This window comes from Canis lupus, chromosome 5 (assembly GCF_011100685.1).
Source record: "Canis lupus familiaris isolate Mischka breed German Shepherd chromosome 5, alternate assembly UU_Cfam_GSD_1.0, whole genome shotgun sequence".
NCBI lineage: Eukaryota > Metazoa > Chordata > Mammalia > Carnivora > Canidae > Canis > Canis lupus.
In genome coordinates, this window is record NC_049226.1 from 28,855,346 (window position 1) to 28,880,293 (window position 24,948).

The 24,948-nt window shown below is 41.3% G+C and overlaps 2 protein-coding genes and 1 long non-coding RNA gene across 8 annotated transcripts in view; 1 reads left to right on the forward strand and 2 right to left on the reverse strand.

Moving 5' to 3' along the window:
* Positions 1-12,886, reverse strand: part of DYNC2H1 (dynein cytoplasmic 2 heavy chain 1) — a 339,419-nt gene extending 326,533 nt beyond the window's left edge. For 2 of the 6 annotated variants that reach the window (XR_005359403.1, XM_038536342.1), the window contains exons 1-11: positions 12,614-12,882; positions 9,791-9,961; positions 9,047-9,182; positions 7,131-7,249; positions 5,774-5,918; positions 4,571-4,803; positions 2,208-2,342; positions 1,993-2,106; positions 1,772-1,883; positions 1,326-1,450; positions 21-196 (exon numbers count right to left, since the gene is read on the reverse strand). Coding sequence is in view for 5 of the 6 variants with exons in the window: in XM_038536342.1 (XP_038392270.1) it covers positions 21-196; positions 1,326-1,450; positions 1,772-1,883; positions 1,993-2,106; positions 2,208-2,342; positions 4,571-4,803; positions 5,774-5,918; positions 7,131-7,249; positions 9,047-9,182; positions 9,791-9,961; positions 12,614-12,808 (1,661 nt within the window). In the remaining variant the exon portion in view is untranslated. Of the gene's footprint in view, positions 1-20; positions 197-1,325; positions 1,451-1,771; positions 1,884-1,992; positions 2,107-2,207; positions 2,343-4,570; positions 4,804-5,773; positions 5,919-7,130; positions 7,250-9,046; positions 9,183-9,790; positions 9,962-12,613 lie in introns of all 6 variants that reach the window. The other 4 variants (XM_038536343.1, XM_038536344.1, XM_038536341.1 and 1 more) reach the window with 3 other exon arrangements.
* Positions 12,887-12,976: 90 nt separating this feature from the next.
* LOC102152873 (voltage-dependent anion-selective channel protein 1-like) lies at positions 12,977-15,681 on the forward strand. The gene is given in 2 exon segments (XM_038536346.1): positions 12,977-15,040; positions 15,043-15,681. Coding segments are annotated over 2 exon segments (849 nt in total). The 5' UTR covers positions 12,977-14,292; the 3' UTR covers positions 15,144-15,681.
* Positions 15,682-22,245: 6,564 nt separating this feature from the next.
* On the reverse strand, positions 22,246-24,144 carry LOC119871828. The gene is made up of 2 exons (XR_005359404.1): positions 23,910-24,144; positions 22,246-23,083 (listed from the first exon to the last, which is right to left on the reverse strand). It is a non-coding gene; the product is annotated as an uncharacterized LOC119871828 (long non-coding RNA).
* Positions 24,145-24,948: the final 804 nt, after the last annotated feature.

A 24,948-nucleotide genomic window follows, 5' to 3' on the forward strand; every position in this document is an offset into this window, starting at 1 on the left:
TTTAGTGTATCGATACTTACCACAAACCAGACCTGGAATCAGACAAACCAGACTGAATATCCCTGGACCAGTCATCAAATTGTTCTTGTTCATACAGTTTAAACTGGTCTAACAGATCTTCAGCACTTCGATGGAAAGACCGAAATCCAGACAAGTCAAATAGAAGAGCCTCAGCAATCTTGAGAGTATCATCCACCTTAAAAAGACAAATTAACAAAAATATTGCAAGAAAATATTATTACAAAATTAGTATGAAATGAACCACCTTCTCCAACCTGCAATTCAGAAATTACTTTCCCATTCAACTATAAACAGCAGAAGAGGAGATGTCCCTGTGAATGTAAGATCAGCCCCTATTTTGCTTCTGACTTGTACCACCTCAGAAGAGCAAAACAGAGGTAACACATATAAGGCATAATCAGAAGGGTAACATGGGGAAAATTCAGATGAGACCCCCTACGTACTCAGCAACACTCCTCTACACGTTCAGCAATTATGTGGTCATTGGCTAAGTGCTCTGGTGAGGAGCTCACACAGTATCTGCCAATCTGAATGGCAATTAGAGGGAAGAAATGCCTCTCTTCCACAACTGTACAAAGAACATGAGAGCACTTTGGAAAGATGACAAGATTGGGTAGAATATTCCAGATAACAGAACAAAAATACAACCTTGAATAACTCTCAAACATACTAGCCTTGATAATACTGTCTGCTTGCTCTTAATCACAAACCATAACCAATTAATATCCATTACATAAGCCAATGGAAGACACTGTACCACATGTTAACTAGTGAGTACACAAGAATCTTAGATCAAGTTTGAGAATACCAAAATATTAAAATAATAGCTGTTAAATCCATAAATTGCTAATACTACCCTAGGCAATGTCATAATTACATTTCACCTTTCCTTTAATTTCCTTTCAACCTAGAGTTACCTACATACATATACTTGCAGATAGGCTTTGCAACTACCAAGGTTTTGCAATGATAATCTCAAAGGATTAAAAAAAATCCTTTGAAAACACGTATAAGATGATATCCTCTTAGATATTTTTTCAAAAGGCCCTTTACCTAGAATGACTGACTGCATCTGAATGATAAATGATGTGCTAGTGATTTCTACATAGAAGATGAGCAGACCACTTGAACCCTCAAGCCTCCTCTGTACATTTTTTCAGAATTCTACATTTCACATGAAAATTAGATATGCCAAGGAAAACAGGGAATTTTTTTCATGTTTTCACTAGAGGCTCTAGAATGCCTTCCATATTAACTTAGCACATTTTACAATTAACATCTTCAACATCTCTTAAACCTGATACCTTCAGTTCCAACTGGTGAACCCAAACTATATTATTAACAACTTCCGAAAGGTTTTTGCCAGAAAGCGGCCCAGATGCTTCACCAGGAACTCCTCGGCATCGATTCTCAAAGTCTAACCGAAAATCTGTAAAATTTAAAACAAATAAATTATTACACATATTCAGCAAAGATTTCCTAAGTGCCTTCCATGCACCAAGTACTAAGTGAAAGGTTATATTTAGAAAAATCTTAAGACTTGGTCCTTTACTCTTAGGGACCTTACCATGCATCAAATGAGACAGGGAAAAAAATAACTAGTTAATTTTAAAAATCTGTAATTTATAACAAAAATATTACATTAATCGTCAGCATATATAAAATAGGCTTAATTCCAACTGGTATACAAGAAAAAGAACCTACAAAATATTTTCTCAAGCAAACACTATAATATCCAATAAACTTTTACCTTTAACGGAGTCCACAAGTCTTGCCAGTAAAGCTTCTCTTTCTAACATCAATTCTTTACTTATAGTTGGACGCTTCACCAACTCTTTGTATTTCAGAAATGCTTGAAGAAGCTAACATAAAATAAGTACATGTTCATCCTAAGTCGATCAACTTGGTAAATAAATATTTCCAAAAATAGCTTAAGGGATATATTAAAAGTAAAATATTTCAATATTTTACCTGCTGTGGACTATCTTGAATTTCTGAAATATAATTTTTCAATTTTGCTGCTATTTTTTGCTCTGCAGGTGCAATAATTTTTTCATATTGAGACACTGCAGCTTTCCATAAAGGCTAAACAAATTAACAATATTATTAGACTTTTAACATTTTCAATATCTGTCTTTGAGAACAACACAAACAGGAAATTATATAGGCAAAAACATGTATCCGACCTCGGTATACGGATTATACTGCACAGGATTCAGGCCAGTAAAAGGTTCAAATACTCGAGTCAAGCATATGATTTTCTCTTCACTGGCAGGTAAAAAATAAAGAAGCTTCTCATGAATTGTTCTAACAGCCAAGACCTAAAACATAGAATATTAGAACAACAAATTTATTTAAAGTGATAAATCTTCAAAAATAGGCCTAGAATCTCAATGTACTGGGCAAGAGTTTCTTTAAACTACTTCTCTGAAATGAATGCAACAAACTGTCATATTGAGAATTACTATTCATCAATAGTCAAAGTGGCATTCAAAGATAGTATCACATCATCACATTAATTGATAAATTAATGTGCTCAAACCTGGTGAAAATACACAAAATCTAAACATGGTTAAGCTATGTTTAACATTCATCCAAGTAACATTTTAGAGTCCTCAATATAATAAAAACCCTTGATTTTCATTCTGTGTTAAACGGCACTTCTAACAATGAAATGTTACACTCTATTATGTATAATTTACAAACAGGTGGAAAACAAATTATTGGATTTTGTATTTAAAACTTCCACCAACAGTGGCATCTCAGGGTCGTGAGTTCAAGCCCCATGCTGAGTGTACAGCCTACTTTTAAAAAAATTTTATACAGTTTAAATAAATGTGTGGCATTCAGACATTCAAATAATTAAATAATACTTCCAACAACAATTAAAAGGTAATCAAAAACCTTAAAAAACACTATGAACTTCTATTTGAGTTAGAAAGAGGAGTATCAACTACTGATTTTTCTCTCAGAGAACAAAAATACCAATATAACAACCTGTCTACTGAGAAGGCTTAAAAACATTAATAGTAAATGACATTTAGCACTTTCCCCAACCAGATTATTGTTGCTAAATGCCATTTTCCACTGGAAAAACCAGGCTCTTGAGAGAAAGGGCTAATTCTAGGAAAATGTCCAAGATGGACTGGTACCTTTGGGCGGGGGGGGGGGGGGGGGTGGTTAAAAGTAAGGAAGTTATCGAAGAAATACCGGATGCATACAAAACTAACCCAAGAGCCAACGTACATGGCCACTCACTGCTCAAAGACGAACAGTCTGATGACAGTAACAACTACAATAGATTGAAACTCATTAAATATAAAAACTCATAACTTTGTAATGATACTAGCAAAAAACATTCCATTAACTGCCTAGGGAACTTACTAAGACACTAACTGATTGTTCGTTGTTCTAAAAAGTAATAAATAAAAGGAAACAGGAATGATGTGTGCTGCCATTCCTGTACAAACGTTATTTCAGGGTAGCTAAGACACGGATGACAAGAAGTTCTTCCATAATCACGAAGAAATGCAAAGAGAAAAACAGAACCGGAATATCACTAAGTCCCAATTCCCACCATCATCAATGGCTGATAAATCACTAAGACCACGCCGAAGAACAAGCATCAGAGAGAGAGCAGAGAGCAGTGAATGCACTGGCCGCAGGAAACCAACAGGCCAGCCCCCAGCAGTAACGCACAGGAATTACAGAGCACCCAGGAAGCACGCAATTCGAGCAGACCAACTCTAGAACACCTTACACCATACAGGATGACACTATCAAAGTACTGTCGGTGTTGAGTGTGACAGTGGTTCTGTGGTTAAGCTTTAAGGGTATAAGTATATAATTTCTTGGCTTGGCTTTAAAACTACTCCCAGAAGAGGGAAGGCAGGGGAGACGAAGACAGAACCAGAAGTGAGTCATGCCAATGGCTGCTGTAATCGAGTGACAGATACACTGATGTTTGTTATACTGTTTCACTTCAGTGAGGGTTTTAAAAATTTTTTTAATGAAAAAGGTTTTAAAAAAAACCCCAAAGAACTATAAGCACAAAGTGTCAAAGTCATCTTTGTAATCATTGCAATCCTCATTTTGCCTGTCCCTCAAAGCTAAAAATTTAAGTTCTATCCTGAAACGTGTAACCTACATAAATCAAACAGCTCTTCCAAATATCTCCACTGAGTACTCCCTAAAAGCTGTCCCCGCTTCATAACAATTTCAAGATAGCCAAGAAAATGTCAGAGAGGGTCCATACCTGGACAGGTGGGCTGCTTATCTTTTTCACAAGAACAAAACAGAAGTTCACAACTTCCAGGGTGAATAGCCACACGCCAAAGAGAAAGCAAGCAGGGGGGAACCAGTACTTACTTGTTCCCCACTGGGTACGTCACATGACTGCCCTAAATTATCTCACATGAACTTTAATTCTTTTTCTCTCCCAAAAACAATCTCTCAGGGGTGCACTGCTTACTAACCATAAAATATGTTCACAAACAAGTGAGGACCTACTTCACACTTCACGTCAAAGACCCAAATGATCAAATGGTACCTCTTCAAGGCGTTTGCCAAGTTTCTCAAGTGTTTCGGGGACGTATTTCTCATTTTTCCATGGATGAGGAACATAGCGCTGCCACACCTGACCTGTGAGGTGATTACAGACAATCACCCACTGTTCACAAATTGAAATACCAGCTTTCAGGTTGTCTTTCACGAGATAATAAGGATCTCCCCAAAAATTCAAAGTTCCCAACTTTTTCTGTACAAATCTTCCAAATGAACCACCTAATAAAACAGAAAGCAAAATTTGTAATGAAAAATTAATTTTTAATGAAAAAAAATTTTTACTAATTATAGAATACATGCTTATGACAAAACTTAATGTATAAATTAGCACACTAAGGATCTATAAAATACCATATGCACATCCTTAGATGCAAAAACAAATATTTTTCAAAACACACATGCACACACACATTCCTCTGTATTTTTGGATCTTTCAATATATCATGTGCATCTTTCAAGTGTAGAAGTATGTACAATTTTTTTCAAAAGGCTGCAGTGCCTAGTGTATAGATGTAGCATTATGTAACCCATTCTCAACTGCTATGTTTCCTACCCCTACAACTGATGCTGAAATAAATACACATATACCTTATGTACTTGTCAAATATTTCCTGAGAATAATAAAAAGAATGGTATTTTCTAGGTCAAAAAGTATATGCAATTTAAATACTAACAAATAGGGATCTCTGGGTGGCTCAGTGGTTTAGCGCCTGCCTTTGGCCCAGGGCGCAATCCCGGAGTCCCGGGATCGAGTTCCGCATCAGGCTCCCGGCATGGAGCCTGTTTCTCCCTCTCCCTGTGCCTCTGCCCCTCTCTCTCTCTCTCTCTCTATCATAAATAAATAAATCTTAAAAAAATAATAAAATAATAAATAAATACTAACAAATAAACCAATACATATTAAAGACTTTTGAAATCATTACAAAATAAAGTTTAAATTAGTATATGTATAGGGACTAAAAATCTATGTAAACTTGCATTAATGGTCAAAGAATTTGAGACTAAGATTTAAATTAGCCAACTATATACAAACTTCTATTTAAATAATCCTGTACAATTTGCTCTAAGCAATACTCTGAGCAACAATTCTTACACTGAGGAGCATTTTTAGTAAGGGCTTGAAGGAAAAACAAGAGAACAAAAGTAAGACAGATTCCAAAGTTTTACAAGCTCTCTTCTTTACCAGTACCTATGATATCTAAGAGATGTAACATCCGTGACTCGGGATAGTGATCATGCTCCGTTTGTCTCCATACATCATCTACAACATCCCGAGTAGTCTCCACCAAGTCAACCACTTCTGGTAAGGACAGACTGTCCAAGTTATAAAATTCCTAAAACCAAAAGGCATTCATTTTTAGACATAATGATAACCATATCTTCAGCAACACAGTCACCATGCTCCCAGATTTTTCGGCTGCTACAGTTCTAAAACCCGCCATATCACTTTCTCCTCTTCCTTCTACCAGATGATGAGTTACATCTTTACGCAAATACCCTACAAGTTCCTTTACAAATTTCAGGAAAGCCAGAAGAAAAAATAGGAATTGCAAAGTCTATTGATTTATTTTTCCCTTGGCCTATTTTTCTTAAAGTCTGGATTCACTTCTTGCAGCTACTGAAAGGAGGCAGTCCTAATGCCATTCAGACATTACCCACTGTAGTTCACAAATGTTGTCAACTTGTGGACTGCACTGCATATTACCAGTAACACCATCAAAGTTCAAGCTTTGTTATTTTACATTCCATCATTACGACAAAAAGAAGTGTAAAACCATCTCAAACTTCATTAAAATGATATTGAAATATTAGGAACAGGGCAGCCCCCATGGTGCAGCGGTTTAGCGCCGCCTGCAGCCCAGGGCGTGATCCTGGAGACCCTGGATCGAGTCCCACGTCAGACTCTCCGCATGGAGCCTGCTTCTCCCTCTGCCTGTGTCTCTGCCTCTCTCTCTGTGTGCGTCTCTATGAATAAATAAATAAAATCTTTAAAAAAAAAAAAAAAAAGAAAAGAAAAAGAAATATTAGGAACAAATATAAAATTACTATTTATTTTGAAAAGAATAGACCATTTTGTAACCATACTTAAAATGGTCACTTATTTAATCTCTAGGAATATTTCAAAGAAAAATCAATCAAGCATAAAACTAAGACTTTTCATATTTCAGATTATTTCGAAATGCTCATTTGAATAAACTGAACATCCCTTCTAAAGAACTGTTACTCTCACATTGAAAAAAACCTGTTAGTACATTAGCCTTTTGCTTTTCCCTATCTATGGGCAGAAAAGTAATTATGTTTTTGAGAAAAATATTTACTAGAGATTAGAATCTTTCTTGAAAGTTTCTTTCTTGAAATCTTTCTTGAAAGTTGTAGTACGCATGTTAAATGCACACTTTAAGGAAACCCTGCTACATAAAAAGGATATATTTTGTTTACAACCAAAAAGTAATAATTTTAAAACGAAGGCAAATCTAGTGAAAACTGAATCCTAACGTAATTTTATTATCAAAAGCCTGACATATAACTATATAAGAATCACATACTCTTGCAATTGTTTCAAATAATTCTTTAAAATAATTGGCTCTTTCTTTACTAATCTGTTTATTTCCACGATGAGCTTGTTCTACCCAAAACTGGAACTCATCACTTGGTGTAAGAATACCTGAAAAGGTAAGAAGGAAAAAAAAAAGAAGTATCAGTTCAAAATGAAAAGTCAGAACAATTAACAGTACCAAATTAATACTTCCCAAGTTTGTGGCTCAGTAGGTTTCCCACTATGTTTTTGTAAATCATCCATATCTACACCATCAGTCTATAATTTCTTGCTTCTCCTACACAAGGCTTTCCATTACCAGTCATATTAGTGAATAACATCCAAATCAGAAATGATTACAAGTGAATCAATAAATGCCCACTATGGGATCCCTGGGTGGCGCAGCGGTTTGGCGCCTGCCTTTGGCCCAGGGCGCGATCCTGGAGACCCGGGATCGAATCCCACGTTAGGCTTCCGGTGCATGGAGCCTGCTTCTCCCTCTGCCTGTGTCTCTGCCTCTCTCTCTCTCTCTGTGTGACTATCATAAATAAATAAAAAAAAATTAAAAAAAAAAAAATGCCCACTATTTGGGGGCACCTGGGTGACTCAGTGGTTGAGCATTTGCCTTTGGCTCAGGGCGTAATCCCAGAGTCCTAGGATCGAGTCCCACATTAGGCTTCCACAGGAGCCTGTTTCTCCCTCTGCCTATGTCTCTCTGCCTCTCTGTGTCTCTCATGAATAAATAAAATATTTAAATAAATAAATGCCCACAATTTAATATTAAAGTAAAAGCAAATTAAAGTAATTTTACTTCTCAATTTGCTTTTATATTTCCCAATGAACTGGGAAATATATTTGCTTAGTCACATGCTGGAAAAGTGCACTATTCTTCCTGAGTCTATGGTATTCAGAAAGCATTTGATTTACTATTCAAGTATAAAACTGTAACCAGCATTATAAAATAATGATTAGTGTAGGTCATGCATTTCATATTAATTGTTCATATGAATAATATTTACATCTACAATAAAATAATTAGCTTCAAATAAGATGCATTTTTTAAAAATTCAATTATCTTTGCAAAGTAGACAATCAGGATCAATCTTCATTATTCATGGATGCTCGATTTATGAATTCATCCATTTCCTAACATTTATTTGTAATCTAAAATCAATGCTTGCAATGCTTTTGTGGTCCTTCACAGACATGCACAGAGCAATGAAACATTTGAGTTGCCACATATATACGTCCCCAGCTAAGGCTGAACAAAGCGACACTACCTTGTTTCCTATCTTCTACTATGAACAAATATCCTTTGTGTAAACTACTCAGTTGGATGTTTTTCTCATTTTTTGTACTTTTTATTGGTCATTTCTCTGTTTAAAATGGCCCCCAAGCATAGTGAAGTCCAATGTTGCAAGGACAAAACACTATGATGTGACTTACAGAGAAAATACTGGAGTTAGGGAAGTTCCATTCAGGCATGAGTTACAGCGCTGCAGGCCATGAGGCCTATGTTAATTAATCAACAATGTATATTAAATAAAGTGTCTTTAAACAGAAACATATAAAATAAGGTGACATGTTGAGTGGCCGACAAAAATGTTATGGCCAGAGGCTCACTGGAACCTAACCTGGTTTTTTCTCTAAAAGCAAGGGCTCAGTATTTACTAATTCAGCATTCACAGGCAGTTTACAGAACATAACTACTGCAAATAAGAGGCAATTATATTTTCTATGTCCACACATTGCACATTGTTAAAGATTATATTCTCCTCTTCTCAAAATCCATGTAAATCTATTCATTTAAAAGAAGTTCAAGCTCAGAGAAGATCCAAAAGTGTGGAAATAAATCTGTGAAAAAATATATTAATTTACTAATGTACTAATAAGAAATCGTTTTGACTTTAAGCTATGGTTTTATACCTCGTGTGTCATCTTCCTTAAATTTCAGTTTTGATGAGTTAGTGTCTGATCTTCGTAGAACTATACCCAACCCAGTTTCCAGTTCACTCAAAAGATTCTGAAGTTTGGGATCAAAGTTTCTGCTCCATTCCTGATCCTAAATAAAAACAGATAAGAGCAAACATTGATCAAAAGTTTTCCAATTGGGGCGCTTGGGTGGCTCAGTCAGTGAAGCGTCTGCCTTTGGCTCAGGTCATAATCCTAGGGTCCTAGGATGAAGCCCTACCATAGGCTCCCTGCTCAGTGGGGGGGTCTGCTTCCGCCTCTGCTACTCCCCCTGTTTATGCTCTCTCTCCTCCTCTCTCAAATAAATAAAATCTTTTAAAAAGTTTTCCAATCAAATGGGCTTCCTTAAAATACTCTTGAGAGAAATAAGTCCAAATACACCTGTCTCTCTCAAAGCCTGCCACTGCCCTCTGTCTCATAGGAAGAAAAAAAAGGCCTTTCAACAGTTAAAATTTTATAAAATCATTTACTGTATAGCAACATAAGAGCTGATGCAGATTGCATTTTTATCTTTCTCCCATTTCTCTATTCGGCAACAAAGCTAACTTTAAAATTTCTATAAATCTTTATAATATTTTAAAAACTAAAATACTAATGATATTAACAGCAAATACAATAAATATCTTTATGTTTACAAAGACATTTATACAAATACCTAGCTTAAAACAAATGACCATACAGGTACTTTAAGTCACTTACCTTTAACAACACTGGTGCAAATACTTGCCTTACTGCTTGGTAAAGAGAATTTATAGGTGATTCTAACATAGATGAGACAAGAATGTTACTATGTAGATTCTTATCAGTAATTACTTCAGGTCGCAGCTTGAAAAACACCAGCACTTTATCTTTTGTGTCAGCAAAATCAATCTAAGTGATAAACAAATGATTTTTAATGTTACCTTTATAAAAGTATTTGAAATGTTTCCTGAAAACTGTTCTATCACTGTAATGTTTATCCCTTGGTAAAAATATTTACTTTAAAATAATTACAGTATATTACAACCAATCTATCTCTGCTCTTTAGGAGTATCTGGATTTTAAAATATATCCCCACCTATATGTGATTGTATCCTAAAGCTACTGTGACAAGTGGTTTATAAACAGAAAGCACTATATAAATATCGTGGGCAGATACTGCTAACTACTCCACTCCCACCAGATTCAATAATGCTACTAAGTTGTGGGCCCCAGGAACACACTGATTAGTAGCATATGTCTCCACTCTGTTCCAGAAAGTCTGTATCAAGGATATTAATTACCCTCTTACCTGAAACCAGAGTTTTAAAATGTGCTTTTAAAGTCATATGTAAACGCAAAGCTACCAAAATAATCTTTAAGTTGTCTGTCTTCTCAATTTATCTTTATCTGAATCAAAAAATTTTCCTTAAAGTATCTGAGCATCAAACTTTTTCATTTAAGTTGTATAACTAGATTAAAGTTGGAACTAGATGAGCTAAACTGGAATTCACTAAAGCAACCATGTTTAAAATAGGTCAGTTCATAGCAATTAGTTCATCAGCTGAAAAGTGTATTACCGGAAAGAAGTTTTTGCATTATATATACATTTTCACAGTTGTTCTCATTTCTTTTTCCAGGAAGATAAGTATATGTGTTAAAAAAGCTTTCAAACAAGTTGACTGCTATGCATGAAAACACTTTATAGACGAGTGAGATTCCATGCTACTTTCCTCTTACCCTAATCATTACATTTTTAGGCACAAAGGAGAAACTGGCATTTACTTGGTATTGCTGCATTTCTCAAACTCCCATTCGCACACATTAAAATTCTATCTCTAGTATGACCATTTTATTCCAATTACAAGCAAGAATAACAAGCTATAGATATACAGATTTGAAAAATTCACCCTTTAGTCATTAAATAGTACATACCCTTGTACTCTCTTCCTCCCACCTAAAGAAAGAAAATTCAGAAAATATACATTTCATCATTATACTGAGAAGAGTAACCACAGTTACTGGCTAAGGCTCCCTGGCATCAGTCAGGATGGCGAGCTTTGTCCTAAGCAAAGTCAGAGCTAACGCAAAGCTCAGTTGGCTACAGCTGTTCCTCATTCTTGAGAAAAGGGAAACAAAACTAGCAGTCCCAGCTACATCTCCTGCCAGGTTCTCTATCAATGGCAAATACTATTTTCCCTCAACTGACAAAATTTTGGTAGCTTTTAATTCAAAGTACAAAGCTGTTCTCCTTTGAGGTTGCAAAATAACTCTAGCACCTCCTGGGATCCATCAGGCATCAGCCTACCACAACCAGCTGCACAGCCCACAAGCTAAAATAGGTTTTTTAAAAAAATGAAAACAGGAGCCCCTGGCTGGCTCAGTTAGGAGAGCTTGCTACTCTTGATCTGGGCATTGTGGGTTCGAGCCCCACGTTGGGTGTAGAGACCACCTAAAATCCTTTAAAAAAAAATTTTTTTTTCATGACAAAAATTATATGAAATTCAATTATCAGTGTCTATATATAAAGTTTCCTTAGAACATAGTAATATTCATTTGCACATCATCTAGGACTGCTTCCATACTACAACCACGGAGCTGTAGCTTCTACAGAGACCTTATGGCCTACAAAGCCTAAAATATTATCTGCCCATTACAGAAAATGTTTGCCAACCTCTTTCCTAAAGCATAAGCCAGATTGCATCTCTCTTAAGATTACCAATGGATGTTCTATTTCAACTATTTCAATGGTGTCCCAGGTTCTAAATGAGCAGCCCATGCTGTCACCTTCCACAGTTTCCAGCCATCCAGGGAAACTTCTGCAATCACTAGATTGTTTTTACCTGGCCCTTTGAAACCCAGGTGAGACCTGGCTCAGGGCCTGGGTACTTTTGCTTAAAAGACTCTTCCTTCAAATATTAGGTTTGCCTGCAACACATCATCCCAATCCTACTCCAAAGCTCACTAATACAAACAGGAAGTCCTTCCCCCTCCATTTTAATGCAGTTCCCCACCCCATCCCCATCAATACTATTTCTCTATTTCGCTCTTAACAGCACTTATCAATGCCCCCAAATTGTTGCATTTATGTATCTGTGTGCATGTGTTAGCCTATCTTTGTGCACTCGAATGTTCCTCCTTGATGACAAATTCTGACCTGTTCATGGCTTTTATCCCAAGCACCTCATACGGTACCAGACCCAGTATTTATTAGCTTATTAAATCATGCTGTCAGACATCTACAGAGCCTAGAACACAACGAAGCATTTCCAACACGACAAGAGTCTGTAGTGTGGTATATGACAGTACATAACAGCACTAACTTGGAAGGGCTACAGCTTCCATCTTCAGTACCCAACGCAAGAGACATTTTCAGCAATCCGCAGCCTTCCCGTCCCTGCTTGCCTGGGCCACACTCCACGTAAACTGCCGCTTGGTCCCGCCCCGAGGGAGGGGAGCCTGACTGAGGGGCCAGGGAGTCCTGCCCCGGGGGGAGCCCAAGCGGGGAGGGGGGGGGGAGCTGTGCGGTCCAGCCCAGGCTGGAGGTCCCCGCGGGGGCCGTACCGCGTTGGAGAAGGAGACGCCGGCGTCGGCGCGTTGCACCCGGAGCAGCATCTGGTTGCCGTCGTCCAGGAAGTTGTTGACCTCAGGGCAGCTGTACGTGAGCGGCTGGTCCCAGGGCTCCGACACCAGCCCGAAGTAGTTCTGGGCGGTGGTGAAGATGAACACCTTCCGGACGTCCCCGCTGCCGCCCGCCATGGAGCCGCCGCGACCTCCGCCCGCAGCCCTCAGTCCGCGCTCCGCAGCCTCCCGGCTTCGGGGTTGCCAGGGCCAGTCGCTATGGCGACGGAGCCGACGTCGGCGTGGCCGCGCACGCTGTGGACGTCGGCGCTCGGACACGCGCACGCACGGCTCGGGGGGCGGGGCCCCGGGGCCGCGGGGCGGCCGGGGCGGAGCGGAGGGTCGGGCGTTCAGCCCCGCGCTCCTGCGCTCGCTCCTCCCGCGCTCCCCTCTGCGGCGCTTCCCTTCCCACCCTGCTCTTCGGTTGCTACCGGTTACTGGAGGTCGGTGCTTCTCCGGGATCACCTGAACACCTTTGTGAAATGGCCCGTGATACCGGTTATGTTACAGCGAGCACAACCGCATACCGAAGAAGTACAGGAATGACGTCGGGCCGTGTCCTTCTCCTCCCCGTGTCATCCCTGTGAACTGCCGCTCCTTTAATATTCTGGATTCAAAACTCAGCTGCTAAAACTTGTGCTGCATGCTGCCCTCTGCCCATTAATGCAGGCCCTGCCCAAGAAAGGTTCTGTAGTCGGCCAGGCACCTCTGGTCTCTGCTGTGAGCCTTCCTTCCAAGGAGCTTAAACATAGATTTTTTTTTTTTTTAATTTGCATTCAGTAATGCAAATCACTCGTAAGTAATGCACCTTCCTCATAAGACTATATTCTTTATAATTGGAAAGAAGATCTTTTTAATCTGCTTTGCCTCTTGACTAAGATTTCGGAGTGGGAACTAAAGCACTACTGCTGCGACTTATAAAATTCAAATTCTCATGAAGTAATCCACCAGGTGGGAGAGAGGAGTCCATGAATCGGGATGCTGGCCACTGGATGGAAAAAAATCCAAACAAGAACCCAAGAGGACAGGGGAGACCAAAAGGATTTTGAATCCAAAAGGATTTTGAATCCAAAAGGATTTTGAAAGCAAAGGCAGCTAAATATGGACGGAGATTCTTGCTCTACAGTAAGCATTATGACCCCTCGCACAGTCTTGAATTCACCAAATGCCCAAATGCTTGGTCTAGGTGAGTTCTGGTGGAAATGAGTGAAACTGTCATCCACAGCAGCGTGGTAAATAGAAAGGCAACACAGGTAGGAACATGAGTCTGGGAAGCAGATGAGATCACATGAATGCCTCCCGTGAACTTGTAGGAATCTTCAACGGGCTTTGGACTGCCACAGGATAGGACATTGGAGTATTTGAATATAGTTTAAACAAGAAGTCAGGAAACATGGAAACTCTAGTTGACACATAAACCCCACAAGGATTGGAATTTTGTGAATCCCAGCTGTGTACCTAGAATTAGACCTAGCATGGAAAGAAGACATATGAGGGCTCTGTAGTCATGAGGCTTCAGAAGGAAATCTCATACACAAAACCACAGAGATGGTGCGCTCGGTTCCTCGCGCAGCAGCCTCCGCGGTAGGTGCCGCTGAGCCCGCCACCCCCGGGAGGAGAAGATGCCTGTGCCTCCCACCTATGCTGATCTTGGCAAATCTGCCAGGGACGTCTTCACTAAGGGTTATGGATTTGGCTTAATAAAACTTGACTTGAAAACAAAATCTGAGAATGGACTGGAATTTACAAGTTGGGGTTCAGCCAACACTGAGACCACCAAAGTGACGGGCAGTCTGGAAACCAAGTACAGATGGACTGAATATGGTCTGACGTTCACAGAGAAACGGGACACTGACAACACTCTAGGCACAGAGATCACTGTGGAAGATCAGCTTGCACGTGGACTGAAGCTGACCTTTGATTCATCCTTCTCACCAAACACAGGGGGAAAAAATGCTAAAATCAAGACAGGGTATAAGCGGGAGCACATCAACCTGGGCTGTGACATGGATTTTGACATTGCTGGTCCTTCCATCCGGGGTGCTTTGGTGCTGGGCTATGAGGGCTGGCTGGCTGGCTACCAGGTGAATTTTGAGACTGCAAAGTCCCGAGTGACCCAGAGCAACTTTGTGGTTGGCTACAAGACCGACGAATTCCAGCTCCATACTAACGTAAACGACGGGACAGAGTTTGGTGGCTCTATTTATCAGAAGGTGAACAAGAAGTTAGAGACCACTGTCAATCTGGCCTGGACAGCAGGAAATAGTAATACTCGCTTTGGAATAGTGGCCAAGTATCAGATTGACCCTGACGCCTGCTTCTCGGCTAAAGTGAACAACTCCAGCCTGATAGGTTTAGGATACACTCAGACCAAAAGCCAGGTATCAAACTGATGTTATCGGCTCTGCTGGATGGCAAGACTGTCAATGCTGGTGGCCACAAGCTTGGTCTAGGACTGGAATTTCAGGCATAAATAGATACTGTACAATCATTTAATTTTAAAGTATTTTGAGCATAGCTACCTTCAGAAATTAGTGTACCTTTTAATGTTGTATGTCTGGGATGCAAGTATTGCTAAATATCATGTTAGACCTCCAGGTTAAAGATGATTGAGCTTTAAAGTGTTACCCTTTCAGAGGTACAGAAGAAACCCAATTCCATGAAAAGTCCTTTCAGCTGTAGACTTGGGGGGACCTTGGTGGCCCCCCTAGAGAGTTCAGGTTTCTTTTTTATCTAGAAATGACTGCAAGTGGAAGCTGATAATTTGTAGGCACTTTGTTAATTGATATTGAGTCAATGAATGAAATGATGACTTCTTGAGAATTGAACTTTGGTTTTCTACCCGAATGCAGAGGAGGCTCATTGATGGTGTGTACAAACTCATTGAAAGAGATTTTTTTGGGATCCCTGGGTGGCGCAGCGGTTTGGCGCCTGCCTTTGGCCCAGGGCGGGATCCTGGAGACCCGGGATCGAATCCCACGTCGGGCTCCCGGTGCATGGAGCCTGCTTCTCCCTCTGCCTGTGTCTCTGCCTCATTCTCTCTCTCTCTCTGTGACTATCACAAATAAATAAAAATTTTAAAAAAAAAGATTTTTTTTTCGACAGATTTTCATGACCTGTTTCCACCCACTCCATCACCTCTTTTACACCAAAAGTAGTCTGCAGGGCGTGATAGCTGTTTCTTTTGTGCCATTTTGGGGTGGAGAAGGTGGATGTGATGAAGCCAATAATTCAGGACTTAATTCCCTCTCATGTTGCGGTTTTCTACCCTTGCAACAGAGTATGAAATAGCTTCTAAGAGTCCCAGCTCTAAGCTGGGAAGAGTCTCTGTGACTGTAATCACGTTGTGACAACAGTCGGAATAAAAATTGGACTTGTTATAAAAAAAAAAAACCACAGAGATGATTAGTCATCAGACCACGGTTGATCTCCAAATTCAGTTCCAAGCTAATCTCTTGGCACCATATCACAGTGGTAGACAGACAGCTATCCACCAATATCCATTCTCTCCTTCCACAGCTAAGAAGCAGCTACTCTCCATGTGTAGCCATTAACTACTTCTCACAAGTAAGATGGAAATAGAGGTCACGTGTGCGAGAGTTTATAGAAGTGAGTGTACCTTAATCTTTTGCCAGCTGGATACAAAGCAACCAGAAATGACAGAACCATCAATGAGTAGGACGCAGGTCTCCTGATTTAGTGTGGAATAAAGTCAGCAACTGTTAAATAAGCAAGAAATACCCTTTTTTATGTTTGAGCCATGTTACAGCATATGTCTGTGGGTCTGGTTTTCCAGTAAATTAAGCCACTCTAACCAATAGTGTAATTGATATCAGTAGTAAGGTGTTGTTTGTTTTGTTTTTTTAACTTAATGTAGGATGTTTTAGTAGTTGGCTAGCAAGTGGCATGCAAACAGAAAATATGAGCTGTACAACATGAGACAAAACCTTTCTGAGCCAAGTTTTCCTGATTTTGATCTATATTGGCATATCTCATTTATATACTTTATACTTCTTTATACTTTAAAAAATTATTGAGGATTCCAAAAAGATTTTTTGTGCATTATTTCTATCAATATTTACTGTCATAGTCATGAAAATTGAGACTTAAAACATGTTTATTCACCTATTTAACAATAAGTCCATGACTTATTAACATGAGTGACATGTTTTTATAAAGATAATTATAATTCCCAGGCTCCTGGGTAGCTCAGTCTGTTAAGCGTCAACACCTGGTTTCTGCTCAGGTCTTGATCTCAGGGTCTCGAAATTGAACCCCGTGTCTGGCTCCAAGCTCAGCACAGAATCCTATGTGCTTTAAGGTTCCTACTATAAAAAAAAAATTCAAAACATCTAAGTAATAGGTAATATCTTCCTCTAGAATGATGATGATTCATTTAAATGCTTCAGTGCTGCTTTCTCTATCATGTGCCTGACCTCGTTTTACCTTTATTCGCAGGAGATCGTCTTGCTTAGACTTGTAAGTGAATGCCCTGTAATATTATTTTAAAAAACACATAACCACTGATATAAAGTGCTGAAAGGAAAGCTTCTCCGCACCATGGCAACTATTAATAAAAATGTTCACACAAACTGTTAGTATGAATCTTTTCTATTTCCATTTATATTTATGTGAAGTGAGTGTTGGATAACATGCAACTAAGCCAGAGCTCTCTGCGTTACAGCCTCTCAACTTTCTTTGGATAACTTCTACAATAAAATAACCCTCTGACATCACAGCCTGTTGCTATAAGGCTAGAGCATCAGCAAATTGGTAGCATCCATTCACTCAAGAGGATTGCTCAGAACAGATTTAAAGGAAATGAGACCAAGCTTCTCACATGTCACCCTGACACCTTTGGCCACTGAAGATATTCTAACAATACAAAATGTGAAATTGTACACCACAGAGGAACATATGCCCTAGAGCTAATGGAAGGTATTCCCATACTGTGTCTCGTGTTCTCGCCAGGAACAGGGCTGTGAAGTCCATGAACACACATTTGCGGAGAAGGGAAGGGCATCTAAGACCTCCATGTGGGGCAGTCCTTGCCGTCGGGTTCCAAGGCGGCTGCTTACAGTCCAGCAGCCTGGAGACCAGGAAGATGGGTTACCGGGCTGCCTGCTGAGGACACTGGGAGCTAGCTTGATTTAAGGCTCAAAGTCTTTTTTTAATCCCGGCACATGGTTTCTTTAACAGTTACTTTAAGAACTGAGGCTTTCTGATATATGTTCTTCCTGCTCCCATATGGTTCTTTCCTACATATAATTCTCAAAAATGATTTATCCCTTGGCTTCCTCATCTGCATGCCCCTCTCTCAACGAAGGATGGCTCTCTGGATGCTCTCTGCAACAATAAATTGGGATGGCAAGGTTAAAACCCTTACTTACTCTGATCTTTGCAGAAAGATTGTGTCACTTTTTATTTTTGTTGTTGAGCTGAGAGAATTTTTAGTGCTTTTTCACTTAAAACTTTTTCCAGTCTTATCTCTTATTTCCTAGGGTCTATGAGCAGTCAGCTTTTCTAACTTTAGAGGGACCATGATGTGTAGAATTATTCATTACTCCCTTTCTACGTCTTCCAAAAAGCCAACCAGTTTTCACCTGAGCTCCCCTCTTTGCTATATCTTGCTAAAGGTAGATAACTGTATCCAACACATACAATTCTGCTCCATCTATTTCCTGTAGAGTTCAGGTCTCACCAGGTCCACCCTCTACTTCTCACTGGGGGCAGACTTACTAGGAATGTTGCCAAGGTACCCTGGAGCCCTCCAGCTACCAGCCTGCTGATCCGCATCCTTGCTGCCTGCGGCCTGACTACCTGTCCTGCACAACATATTTTGGATTTGTGTATGGCAGCATCCTTCTTCCAAACACCAACATCTACATTCACATGGTAGTCATTGCTCTCATTTGCCAAATATGTCTGGATTTCCCTTTTGTGGTACATAGTAAGACTGCAGTTCTTTGCTCTCTTTAAATTTAGGTATGACCATTTGACCTGAGATACTTTTTAAAATGTAAGAAGTGATATATCACATATGCACAGACACCTTACAAACCAGTGTATAATTTACCATGGTTCTTTCCCAACGTGTTGTGATCACAGAAGCGTAAGTCAAGACAGGAGTTTTATCAGCCAAGCTCCCTGAGAAGCTGGCTATGATGAGCACTTTGTTCCTGATGGTGTATCATAAACAAGAAATAAGTTTTTTATAAGATAATGAGATTTTGCCGTGGTAATGTTACCATACACTGCCCCGCCTGACAACACAGTCAAGTTATGGCAACTGTTACAAATGAACCGGAACTTGCAATGGCTTAACATTACAGAATTGTGTTTATCCTTCATGTGACCATTGATCGTGGTATGTGGCAGGCAGTCTTCCACCTGCTGGTTCAGGCATCAAGTCCTTTTCCATCTCGTGGCTTCACTATCCCCCAGATGATACAAGTCTCTCCAAAGGTTTTTGAATCTGACTGAGAGATAAAGAGTAAAGCCTGATGCAGGAGACTGCAATGGCAATTCCTGACTGCCCAAGACAATGGGAAGATCTTGCTGTGTCTCTGGGATAGAAGATGAGTCATAATGAGCACACAGCACTGAGTGATGCCCCCCTGGGCCTGCACACAGCTTCGTACTTGGGCAGGTTTGTGGTTGGCTCTTACCAGCATTCAGGGAGTTTTGAACAAGGGACGCTGCATTTTCATTCTGCTCTGGGCCCCACAGATTACATATACAGTTGAAAGTTCTCCAGACCAAGAAAGAGATTCCAGAGATGGATAAGGCTCAGACCTGGAAGAGGGGTTTCATGAGACCAGATGAGAGGGGGTAGATCTATGAACAACACACGGACAGGAGCAGACTCAGCATCAAGAAGCAGCAGCATGGTCGTTGGTCACTGCCCGAGACTGGAGCACTGTGGCTGCTGAATACGTCTGAGACCACACGCAGAGCATCCACTGTCTTTGCAGGAATCACTGCCTCTGCTGCAGACTCATGTGAACTTATCTTTCCAGTGCTGGATAGTGAAGGCCTTTGGGAACTACCCACCTAGCACCTATGCATTCTCCCAAGAGATGATGCCTACCTGTGCCCAATAGTTTGCTGAGTTCCAATCAAATGACACGATGGAGACAAGTCTATTTTTGATGGCTGAGAACACGGCTAAGATCTCTGAGACCAAAGACAGGGCTGTTGACCTCAGTACAGTGTGTAGTATATGAAAAGGAAAGCCCCATTACCAGAATTGGGGTGGGAATGGGAACCAGGGCATCTTGCTCCCTTTACAGGCCTCCTGTCCCTCCTTGCTCTGATTCTGTGGAGCACCTGAAGGAAGCCTCCTTTCTAGATTAGTGGAACTTGATTTTTGTTGGGTGCACCCTAAGGATACACAATTATGTACCTTTTGGCAGTTTTGTTAGCACCTTTATATTTACTTTCTCAGTTTTTCCACAGAACAGTGCTGTGATGTCTCAATAAGGCAGATCCTGTTGTTTTATTATCCAGATGGGAAACTGAGTCACTGCATGAGTCACTGCATGATCGGATGGCTTCTCTACAGCTTCAGAATTTTAAAATGCAAATCCATTAGTCTATTGGTGATTCTCATTCTAAGAAATCATCTCCGCTATGCCATCTTCCCAGTACTAAGTTGGAAGAGGCACAATATTCATCCATACTGAAGATTGTAAAAATGCTCATGAGAACATACCGAACTAAACCCAAGCTTCTTGCACTCGGTTTTGGTCTACTCTAATATGCATCCAAAAAGACAGCGCTTTTCTGCAGCAAGCATTAAAAACAGCGCACTCTCTGCCAGTGATTTTAATTCTGTGAACTACTTGTCTTCATCTGGGAGATACATTCATATACCAGAGGGCCACTCAGGTGTCCAGTTTAATATTATTTCCCTCCTGAGCACTTACTCTTTTATTTTTAAGTAATCTCAACACCCAGCATGGGGCCTAGACTCACAGCCCTGAGATCAAGAGTCCACTCTCTACCGACTTTGCCAGCCCAGCACCCCCTGAGCACTGACTCTTAATTTTCCTGGTTGGGTTTCAAACTGGAAATGCTGTTTTTGCCTACAATGTCTTCAACCTGTGATCCCACATCCAGAATTCTATATATTCTGACCTTCCTAAAGGCATCAACCTCGATGGCTCTCTTGAGTTATTATTCTCTTTCTGCCTGCACTCTACTACTTTTTAAATTTTTATCTTATTTCTGCTCACCTTGATTCTTTAAAAATAAACTTTATTTTAGAAGAGTTTCTGATTTACAGTAAAATGGCAGTGACAATATGGAAAGTTCTCATATATCCCACGCTCAGTTCCACTATTATCAACATCAAGCACTAGTATAGTACATTTCTCGCAGCTAATGAGCCAATAATGATTATATTAAGTAGACTCCATTTTTAAAAATATTTTACACATTTATTTGAGATAGAGAGCAAAAGAGAAAGCATGAGCTGGGGGCAGAGGAAGAGGTAGAAGCAGGCTCCCCACTAAGCAGGGAGCATGTGGGACTCCACCCCAGGACCCTGGGATCATGACCTAAGCTGAAGGCAGATACTCAACCACTGAGCTACCCAGGCACCCCAAGTAGATTCCATTTCTTGACAGGGAGTGGCAAAATACTAGAACATGTATGTTGAGAGATATCATTGTGATATTAAAAAAAAAAAAACAACAATCTGCATGGTGAGGAATAAGCAAAAATCAATCTTTTGCTTTTCTCTACGGCCCTTTCAAAACTGTGTAAACTCATTCTTCCTTGGATCCTGAATAAAATTTCATTCCAACACCATGCTGTTGTAGGTTGCATTTACTTTTATTTGGTGTCTCTCTCTGCAAGATTCAGGTAGCTACAGGACTTAAACAGAAGTGGTATATGTCACTTCAGGGCAGAAACTTTAACAGCCAGCATGGGATCCATCATGTTTTCTGTTCCCCCCTATCATAATGGCAAGCAGTGTCCCAGACAGTGGCTCCTTCTTGTTGGGGTCCCAGAGAGAGCCAGAGCCACAGCCGGGTTGCAGTGGACGTGCCCTAGCATCCTGCTTTAGGATTTAAGGGGCCCATGGCACGAGTTATGGTTCTGCACTGCTGAGCCTTTCCCAAACATGAGTCGTTGGCTTTTTTGAAAGAAAGTCATGTCCTAGCATCTCATTTCTACTGTCATCTTTAAAGCTTTCTGCTTTATGTGTATGGAAATATTTTATAAAATGTTGACCTGCAAGGTTGTTTTGAAAATCAATAACATATAGAAAGGAGAGTATTTATGTAGATCTAGGACCAAAACTGTATGTGGCATTCCACAAATCATTTTTGTGTTGCTTCTTTTTCTGGCAAGTGCAAGTGCTCTATTTTAAAAGGTGTTAAGAAAAACTGTGTACAGAATATATAAATCAACACAATTTGGGGGACCATTTTTGGCTGCCTTGATTCAGATGCAACTATTTTAAAATATCTTTTTCATCACTTCATTCTATTACCTTCAAAAGCTAAGGGATGCGTGTGTAACCAAGAGGTTGAGTAAATGGCAGAGTTATGGCTCAGTCTCAGTCCTTCTGCTTACTGCCCTATGTAGTTGGTTTTTTTTTTCTGTATCATTCTATGTAACAGTAGGATAAATTGAAGGATAAAGGAAGTTGTGTCTTACCTAAAGTCACTGAGCGTCTTTGGATTTGAAACTACAAGGAAAACCCTTCCTGCCTCCCCTTCCTTCTCATTATTCTCATTAAACTCTACACAGAAAGAACCACAGACTGTCATCTTTTGTTTCTCTATTGTAGGTCCCTTCTTAATGGAAACTAATGTTTTGCTCATGTGTGAGCAGCAGAAAAGAATAAAACCACGTAAGTCCTTACATACTGCTCACAGGCGAGGATACAACCAGCATGCCCCCACTGGGTCATTGGAATGCTCCATTAGACCACAGAGGTGTGGTGGTGGCAGCAGGTACTCATCAAAGACGGTGAAGAAAATGGTATCCATGACTCCAGAAGCCATCATCTTTTTAATATCACTGATAAGCATAGATTACGGCCCTATTCTGTGTTCCTAAAGTTCTTGTAAATGCAAACATGCCCCATGTATTCTCCCCTCCAGACTGTAAGATTCATGGACACAGGAGTCATGCCTGCCTTTTATATCCCCAAACCCAGCACGGTTCCTGGTGTATTTTAAGTGATTGTTAAGTATTGTGTAGGTAGTAAACTGAATGAGTGAGTCCCATACATAGACTCAGGCTTTCACTTATTTCTTTCCAGGGAATTCCATAGAGACAAGGGAGGTCCTATCTAGTCGGATCTGCAGGTGTGGTGGGCTCTTCTTGCTTAGGTTTAGAAGGTGCAGTTGTCATTGACGTGTAAGAGGAGTCATTCTTCTTCCTCTTCAAAGAACACTTAATGGAGAAAAGACAGTCTTTTCAGTAAATGGTGCTGGGATAACTGGATATTCACGGGGAAAAGAATGAAACTGGATCCTGATCTCACACCACTCACAAAAATTAACTCAAAATTCATTAATGACTTAAATGCAAGACCTGAGGTCATGAAACTCCTAGAGGAAAACATAGGAACAAAGCTCCTTGATATGGTCTTTGTGATTATTTTTGGTTGTAACACTGAAAGCATAAGCAACAAGATAAAAAATAAACAAGTGGGCCTACATCCTACTAAGGAAAGAAACTATCAAGAAAGTGAAAGGATGGAGAAAATACGGTATGGAGAAAAAAATGCAAACCATATGCCTGATAAGAGGTTCATATCCAAGACACATACAGAACTCCTACAGGTCAACAGCAAGGAAACAGCCCAATTAAAACAAGGGCAAGGGACTGAACAGACATTTCTCTGAATATATATGAAGGGCCAACAGGTACATGGAAACATGTTTTATGTCACTAGTCGTTAGGGAAACGCATATTGAAACCACAGTGACTTATTACCCTATACCTGCTTGTTAGAACGGCCTTTGTCAAAAAGGTGGGACAGTAAGTGCTCGCATGGGCAGAGGAAAGGCAATCGCCGAGCACGGTCGGAGGGGTTGTAAACTGGTGCAGCCACCATGGAAAAAAATACAGAGGATCCCCACAAAATTACACTTGTGGGAATACAGTTGACCTTTGAATAACACGGGTGTTAGAAGCAGCAGCACTCCCATGCTCAGCTGAAAATCTCCTTATAACTTTGGGTCCTGAAAACGTTGCCGCTCACCAGAAGCCTTACCGTAACGTCAGGTCAGCAGTCCGTTAACACAGATGTCTTATGTCTCCTACACTGCACTCTTACAGCTGGAGGAAACGAGATGTTATGAAGAATCATAAGGAGGGAGACCCGGGGGGCTCAGGTCATGATCTCAGGGTCTTGGAATCAAGTCCCACAGGAGGCTCCCGACCCAGCGGGGAGTCTGCCCCTCCTTCTCCCTCTGCCCCTCCCCCTGCTCCTGCTCGCTCTCCCGCTATCTCCGTCAAATAAATAAAATCTTTAAGAAAAAGAGAAAACAAACCCATAAGGAAACCGCATTTACAGCAGTGAAACAGCGGAGCCGCACAGTCCCGGCCTGTGCGTTCCCAGGGTCACAAGAAGCCCCGCGTCGGCGAGACACCTGCACCCCGGGCATGAGCATGGCTCACAGCAGGCAGACCTGCAAACGAGGTGGACGTCCCTCCGCAGGAGAGTGGGTAACGACAGACGTGTGGATCACAACGCGACATTACTCAGCCCAAAACAAGAGAAGCCCCAGCACTTGCGACAACACGGGTGCACCTGGAAGACACGAGGCTCTGACCGACCACCGCACGACCGCGGCGGAGAGGGCGGAAAGCGAGAGAGCGCGAGAGAGCGAGCCCAAGGAGGAGGAGGCCCAGGACCCCGCGAGGAGGCCCAGGACCCCGCGAGGAAGCAGCACACCTGCGGCGCGGACTGCAGGCCCCCGGCGCCGGCTTTCCAGGGGACACCGCCGGCGGAGACGGCCCCCAGGAGGCTCTGGGAGGGGCCGTGTCGCCAGCTCAGGCCAGGCCAGCCGCGGGCGGAGCCAGCACTCCGGGAGCGGCGGGCAGGCGCGGGCGGCACAGCACCAGGTCCCCACAGCGCGGGGGGAGCTCCGCCGGGAACGCGAGGACACCCCGACCACCTGGCTAGCGCTGGCCACGCCCACGCCCCCGCCCCCGCCCCCGCCGCGCACGCGCACGCCCCGCCCCCGCCCCCGCCGCGCACGCGCACGCCCCCGCCCCCGGCCCGGGCGCACACGGCCACGCCCCCGGCG